The 7,847-nt window shown below is 45.2% G+C and overlaps 1 protein-coding gene across 3 annotated transcripts in view; it reads left to right on the top strand.

Moving 5' to 3' along the window:
• Positions 1 to 4,050: 4,050 nt before the first annotated feature.
• The window catches only part of PHC3 (polyhomeotic homolog 3 (Drosophila)), an 86,203-nt gene continuing 82,406 nt past the window's right edge, over positions 4,051 to 7,847 (top strand). Inside the window, exons 1-2 of one of the 3 annotated variants that reach the window (XM_011994331.1) lie at positions 4,051 to 4,092; positions 6,896 to 7,061. In XM_011994331.1, the coding sequence (XP_011849721.1) occupies positions 4,079 to 4,092; positions 6,896 to 7,061 (180 nt within the window). In that variant the 5' untranslated portion in view covers positions 4,051 to 4,078. Of the gene's footprint in view, positions 4,108 to 6,895; positions 7,062 to 7,847 lie in introns of all 3 variants that reach the window. The other 2 variants (XM_011994329.1, XM_011994330.1) reach the window with 2 other exon arrangements.

Consider the following 7,847-nt stretch of genomic DNA (forward strand, 5'->3'; position numbering starts at 1 on the left):
TGAATGATGTAGTGAACAAAACTTGGCTTTGGAGATGGCAACCTTAAATTAGAACTCCACTTCTGGTACACGTTAGCAGTCACCCAAGGCACTTAATTACCTTGAACCTCACTATACTTCCATGCTAAATGGAAATCATGATAACTGTATCACAGAGTTATTGTGAAGATCAACAAATGAGTTTTATGGAAATCCTTTGCACTTTATAAAAGGCAATACAAGTGTTAGCTGTTATAATAAGCATTGAGCATCGAAATGTTTCTAAAAACAATACTATTCTGATTTTACCCAACATATACTCCCCCCACCCCACTCCCCCTTTTTTTTTTTAGATGGAGTCTCACTCTGTTGCCCAGGCTGGAGTGCAGTGGCGTGATCTCAGCTCACTGCAACCTCTGCCTCCTGGGTTCAAGCAATTCTTCTGCCTCAGCTTCCCAAGTAGCTGGGATTACAGGCGCCTGCCACCACGCCTGGCTAATTTTTGTATTTTTAGTAGAGACCAGGTTTCACCATGCTAGCCAGGCTGGTCTCGAACTCCCAACCTCAGGCGATCTGCCCATCTTGGCCTCCCAAAGTGCTGGGATTACAGGCATGAGCCACCGTGCCCGGACATATATTCTCTCTTTTTTTTTTTTTTTGAGACAAGAGTCTCGCTCAGTTGCCTGGGCTGGAGTGCATTGGCATGATCTCGGGTCACTGCAAGCTCTGCCTCTCGGGTCCACGCCATTCTCCTGCCTCAGCCTCCTGACTAACTGGGACTACAGGCGCCTGCCACTATGCCCGGCTAATTTTTTTTGTATTTTTAGTAGAGACGGGGTTTCACCATGTTGGCCAGGATGGTCTCAATCTCCTGACCTTGTGATCTGTCCGTCTCGGCCTCCCTAAGTGCTGGGATTATAGGCGTGAGCCACCATGCCCAGCCTATATTCTCATTTTTAAAGGCAATCTGTACGAGGTAACACTAGGGATATAGGACCTAGATGTTCAAGCGAAAGGGGGATAAAAAAGAAAAATTTTGGCCTATGTATCCCAAATACATCTTTTTTTTTTTTTTTTTTTTTTTTGAGATGGAGTCTGGCTCTGTCGCCCAGGCTGGAGTGCAGTGGCCGGATCTCAGCTCACTGCAAGCTCCGCCTCCCGGGTTTACGCCATTCTCTTGCCTCAGCCTCCCGAGTAGCTGGGACTACAGGCGCCCGCCACCTTGCCCGGCTAGTTTTTTTGTATTTTTTAGTAGAGATGGGGTTTCACCGTGTTCACCAGGATGGTCTCGATCTCCTGACCTCGTGATCCGCCCGTCTCGGCCTCCCAAAGTGCTGGGATTACAGGCTTGAGCCACCGCGCCCGGCCCCAAATACATCTTTGATTTATGCATTTTCCATGTTTAGGCCTAAGACTGTGCTTTCTTCACTTTTATTTCTCTGAACAAAATAGTTTTAGCAATACCAATATATAGTTGATTCTTTAAAGTTTTGTGGTTTTTTTGTTATGGTTTTCTTTTTTGTTTTTGTTTTTTTTTTTAGACGGAGTCTCGCTTTGTTGCCAGGTTGGAGTGCAGTGGCACCATCCCCGCTTACCACAACCTCCGTTTCCCGGGTTCAAGCAATCCTCATGCCTCAGTCTCCAGAGTAGCTGGGATAACAGACACATGCCACTGTCGCTGGGCTAATTTATGTATTTTTTGTAGAGACGGGGTTTCACCATGTTGGCCAGGCTGATCTCGAACTCCTGACGTCAAGTGATCCACCGGCCTCGGCCTCCCAAAGTGCTGGGATTACAGGCGTGAGCCACCGCGCCCGGCCGATTCTTGGAAGTTTAATAAAAGGCTCGGTGCAGTGGCTCACACCTGTAATCCCAGCACTTTGGGAGGCCGAGGCTGGTGGATCACCTGACGTCAGGAGTTCGAGACCAGCCTGGCCAACATGGTGAAACCTCGTCTCTACCAAAAATATAAAAAAAGTTTGCCGGGCGTGGTGGTGCGTGCCTGTAATCCCAGCTACTCGGAAGGCTGAGGCATGAGAATCGCTTGAACCCGGGAGGTGGAGGTTGTGGTGAGCCGAGATCATGTCATTGCACACCAGCCTGGATGACAGAGCGAGACTCTGTCTCAATTAAAAAAAAAAAAGTTTAATAACAATGATCTATGAGCAAGTCAGAATGAAAGAAAAAGCAGTAATATTTTAAAGCATCTACAAGGACTTTTTATTTTCTTTTGAGATGGAGTCTCACTCTGTTTCCCAGGCTGTAATGAAGTGGCACTATCTCCCCGTAACCTCCATCTCCCAGGTTCAGGTGATTCTCCTGCCTCAGCCTCTGGAATAGCTGGGATTATAGACGGGTGCCACTACACCCAGCTAATTCTTGTATTTTTAGTAGAGATGGGGTTTCACCATGTTGGCCAGGCTGGTCTTGAACTGCTGACCTCAGGTTATCTGCCTGCCTCGGCCCCCCAAATTGCTGGGATAACAGGAGTGAGCCTCTGCGCCTGGCCTACAGGGACTTTAAAAAAAAGACTTTCTCAATGAATTCTAGAAGTAGTAGTAGATAGTACTGCTTGCTATTAGGAAGACAAGATAAAAAAGATGTTACCAGATGGGAAAAGCAGGCAAAGGGACAATTTAAGCTCACATAGAAAGGAAATGTTCTTTTCCCTTCCTTAGGCACATCCTGGAATACAGGATTTCTAAGATTAAGTATACTTTTCATTAGACCATATTACACTTCAGGATGGATTTGTATCAATACTTCATTTTCAGTTCTTGAAATTATTGTGACTCCATCATCTCACAAAATGCAAAAAGAGACATTGTCTATGGTTCATATGCTTTTTTTTTTTCTGTAAAGGGTGGTAAAGATTTATTATACACTTGAACTTTAAAGTTTCCAAAGCACTTACTAAATCTGTTTCAGAACACTTTTTCCTTAGCCTCCTGAGTAGCCGGGACCACAGGTGCACACCATGACATCCGGCTAATATTTGTAGTTTTTGTAGAGATGGGGTTTCCCCATGTTGCCCAGACTGGTCTCAAACTCCCGGGCTCAAGCAATCCCCCCGACTTCACTTCCCAAAGTGCTGGGATTATGAGGGTGAGCCATTGTCCCCACCTTCAGAACACTTATTATATTGTATGCAAATGTCCATAAAACCCCCTCTGCTACTTCTTGGAAGACAAGGACTCATCTTTACTATTTCCTATTTATATTGAAATGTGTTATTTTACTCATCTTTATGTGTTTGTCTCACCCACCTGAGTTGTTGGCATTTAGCAGACCACACCAGCAAACTGGTGGCTGTTTCTGCTTGTCACTTGTGGTATTCAAGTTTGCAGTTCCTACTAAGCGCTCAGCAAATTCATATTGAAGCCATGAATGATATGCCTAGGGTAGTCAGGATGATTCCTTAACCACTCATTCACTGGCATCTGAACACTATCATTCAGCTGGAGAGAGGCACCGCTTGTTGGGACCCCCAAACTCCAAAGCTCCCAGGCAACAAGCCCTGCAGCCAGCCCTGAATGTCCTTTCCCCCTGAGACCTCAGCCTCCAATCCTCGTGGGTATTTTCTTTGAAACCACTCTGCAGTTTGCATAGACTTTGGTATATTTTAGATATTCTTCAAAATTTTTATTATTATTATTGTTGTTGTTGGGTTTTTTTTTTTGGTAGAGTCAGGGTCTCACTTTGTTGCCAAGGCTCAAACTTGAACTCCTCGCTTCAAGAGACCCTCCTCAACCTCCCAAAGTGCTGGGATTACAGGTGAGCCACCGCGCCCGTATTCTTTAAATTTTAAATTTAACAATCTAAGATAACTTTTTATATCTTTATTACAGATCCCTCCCAAAGAAGAAGATCTTGGACGAGAGAAAGCGAGAGGTTGGAGAGTAGACACTAGTATCTAAGTTGGGGAAACCTGGTCACTTTCCAGAGAGAGCAATTCCTGAGGTGGGCGGGGGCGATTGGAAGCTGAGGACCCCACGTGACCTCGGGCTCCTGGGGCTGAGCCGACCCCGCCCCTCCCCTCCCCGCCCGCCGCCTCCAGGGGGGCGCATGCGCAACCCGTGTTAGTGATGGAGGAGAGAAGATGGCGGAAGCGGAGTGAGTGACTAGATGGTGACTGATGTCGTAACTAGGGGGGCGAGTTGGGGCAGCGACACGTTCCCCCAGGGGAAAGCTCAGGGCTCTTTCGCGGGCAGTGTGGGGAAAGAGAGACTCGACACCCGTCTTATCGTGGAGGAGCCTGCTAGGCCCGTGTCGGGGGGCGAAGGCGAACTCTAGGGTTCAGTTGCCCTCCAGGCAGGAGCGCCCCTTCCGCCGTCAGGTCCCGGATCTGCTCGGCCTTGCGCGCAGGGTCACCGTTGGGACTCCGGGAGCTGGGGCTTTCCGGGGAACGAGCCCGGGTGGGCTCCTCAGGCGCTGTCATTTCTGCAAGTGGGCCCGGCGGGCAGCCTTGTTACGGCTGCCTGCGCAGGGGCCCGCGGAGGCTGCGTAGGGCAGGGCGGGCACTGCCAGGCCTCCTTCGCCTTCCGCTCTTTCCCGCCTCGGCACCACCCCACTCCTCCTCAGCGGGAGAACCCGAGACGCGGGGCTGTCCACAACCCTCGTGCCGGAGGCCTGCAGGAGTTGTCCCAGCGTGGGCCTGAGAGCGGCGGGGGCTGCTTGCAAGTCTCGTGAGGCTGAAAACAGCCTGAAAGAAAGATCTTTGCCTCGAGTCTCTGGCTGCAGCGTTGCTGCCTCACAAGCAGGCCACATTCTTGTGTGTCGGTGTGACGTTATGCTTAGTTAACGACTCCAGAACTTACTGTTTCCTGGGTAGGCCTCTTGTGCACCAGAACTGCTGGCTGTATTTTGCGGTTATTAGTATGCCTAGACGGTGGAGTTTCCAAAATTGTTCTTTTGTGCCAGGCCTCAAAATGCAGTGCGATGGTTTGGCCAGTTCCACTCACCGATGTTTAGACTTACGCCTAGAATTTGGATTCTCTGTGACCATTTTTGGTTCGTAGTTAGAACTGTTTACCATACTGTTTGGATTGGAGGGCATGGTTGAGCAGATTAACACTTTAAAAAGACCAGAACTTAAGCTCGCCTTTTGCATGTCACTGGTACACTATACGGTAGTAGTATGACAGGCAGCAGTTTGGTAAAAAGTTTACCTTATCTACCACTAATACTGTATAATGTTGAACAGTTACTATATGATGCTGTGATTTGATTGGAAGGCAGTTTGGGGAAAAAAAACCAAACCAGAAGCATAAAGATGTATGAATTATTCACTAATCCAAAAAGTAAGTGAGGAGTCAGCTTTCTTCCTGACGGTTTTCCTTTCACTTTTCCTCTTATTTTCTTTTTCTTTATTTGTGACAGCGTCTTTCGCTCTGTCTCCCAGGCTGGAGTGCAGTGGCGTGATCATAGCTCGCTGCAGCATGGACCTCCTGGGCTCAAGCGATTTTCCCACCTTAGCCTCCCAAGTTGCTGGGACCGCAGGCCTGTGCCATCAGGCCTGGCTAATTTTTTATTTTTCATTTGTAGAGACAAGAGTTTCCCTATGTTGCCCAGGCTGGCTTTGAACTCCTCAGCTCAAGCAATCCTCCCCCAAAGTGGTAGGATGACAGGTGCAAACCGCCACTCAAGGCCCCCACTTTTCCTCTTATTAAATGTTTTTTTTTTTGTTCGTTTTTTTCTACATTTGGTTCCTCAGAGAATATAAATACTGTTTACATACGTAATACAGAACAAAGAAAATTTGTACTTAAAAAAGCAACGCTATGAGACTAGTGTATGTGTACCAATTAGTGCCAAATTCATTTTTTTTCTTGTGGAATAGAAAGTGTTCTTGTTACATTCTTGTCAGTACTGCTAATGTGGGGTGGGTGGGATTTAGTTTCTCAGAAGAAAAGACCTTAAAAAAAGGGAAGATAAAACCAGTATAATCTTGTGTGCTTTTCATCTTCGAGGTACATTTCTGACCCGACAAAAACTACTGCTGTTCTAGTTTCTAACAATATGGAGGTCCTTAGAATTGACTTAAAATGTTTGAATTTATTCAAATACAGATTCCGTATATAGTGGAATTTTGTACAACAAGTAAGATTATAATATTGGAGGGAAAAGATCAGAAAGTCTGGTATAAAAGTGTACTTTACTGTCCATTCATGAGGAAGGGACACAATTTATGTTTTCAAAGTCTGGAGTAATTCTTTGTGAAAAAGATTTTGTAAGGATACGGGAAGTTGCTGTTAGCTGCTTCTCTGTGTTCTTACAGCAACCTGCTAATAAGTATAACTCAGTCATTAGAAGTAGTAAGGACAGTGTTGTAGACTGATTGGGGAAAAGCCAGTGTGAGTTAAAAAAAATACTTTTTAACATTTTTTAAAAAGAACTTATTTTTTAAGCAAAGTATATATGGTAAACTAAACTAAGCTAGTTTAAGCAAAGTATATATGGTAAACTAAAACAGTCCTTAGGCATTCTGTTCTAATGTATAGGTAAGAATGACTTTAGTTTATAATTAGTGTAATCAAAAGAATGTAAAGAAGTGTTTTAAAATACTCTGATACTGCTTAAATTTTTATTTTCCTAAGTAGTTTAGTATTCTCTCATCACCTGTTTTGGTTTAAAATAAATCTTTCGGTAATGCAAAGATAAACTTTTGGCTATGCTTTATCTGAGTTACATATTCCGAATCATTTGAATTCAAATGTAGTCGGTATTAACTATTAAATATGCTCCATATATGTGAAGTATTTTTCCCTTCTAAGTGCTTACAGGGACTCTGTGCTCTCTTTTATGAGGGCGTTCCTAGCAGTTTAGGTTACTGCTGATTATTTCTTTGGAATGAATATTCTTTAAAGCTCATAAGATAATGCTTTTACCAATACAAACCCTTTGTGTGACCTGCCAGATTTAAGGATCATAGTACAGCTATGGATAGTGAACCAAACCCGGGAACATCTTCTGTGTCAACAACAACCAGCAGTACCACCACCACCACCATCACCACTTCCTCCTCTCGAATGCAGCAGCCACAGATCTCTGTCTACAGTGGTTCAGACCGACATGCTGTACAGGTATTTCAGCTGTAGTGATGGGTAGTCTAAGACTTAAATGTCATATTACTTTTTGCTTAAGCCGGATTTATGTATTGTTTCATATTCTCAAATGTACAGTTAGAATTACTAATGTTTGAGTCAACTGTCTCAAACCGTTTTGTGTTGCTATAGCAGAATACCAAGACTAGGTAATTGTAAAGAAAGGAAACTTACTTCTCATGTTTCTGGAAGCTGGGAAGTCCAATATGAAGGTGCTGGCATCTCACGAGGGCCCTCTTGTTGCCTCATTCCATGGTGGAAGACTAGAGAGCAAGATAACAAATTTGCAGCCTCAAGCCCTTTTAAAATATCCTTTAATCTATTCATATGGGCGGAGTCCTTATGGCCTAATCACCCCTCAGGGGTCCCACCTGTTAACACTGTTGCATTGGAGATTAAGTTTCCAACACATACTTAATTGGGGGACACATTCAACCACAGCAACAGCCAACAAAGTTAATTAATAATCATACTATTGGCCAGGTGTGGTGGCTCACACCTATAATCCCAACACTTTGGGAGGCCAAGGCAGGCAGATAGCTTGAGCTCAGGAGTTGGAGACCAACTGGGACAACATGTTAAAACCCCATCTCTACAGAAAATACAAAAATTAGCAGGGCATGGTGGTGTGCGCCAGTGGTCCGAGCTACTCAGGAGGCTGATGTGGGGGAATTGCTTGAGCCCGGGAGGTCAAGGCTGCAGTGAACTGTGATCACACCACTGTACTCTAGTCTAGGTGACAGAGTGAGACCCCGTCTCAAAAAA

The sequence above is a fragment of the Mandrillus leucophaeus genome, unplaced genomic scaffold, assembly GCF_000951045.1.
Source record: "Mandrillus leucophaeus isolate KB7577 unplaced genomic scaffold, Mleu.le_1.0 Scaffold452, whole genome shotgun sequence".
Lineage (NCBI taxonomy): Eukaryota > Metazoa > Chordata > Mammalia > Primates > Cercopithecidae > Mandrillus > Mandrillus leucophaeus.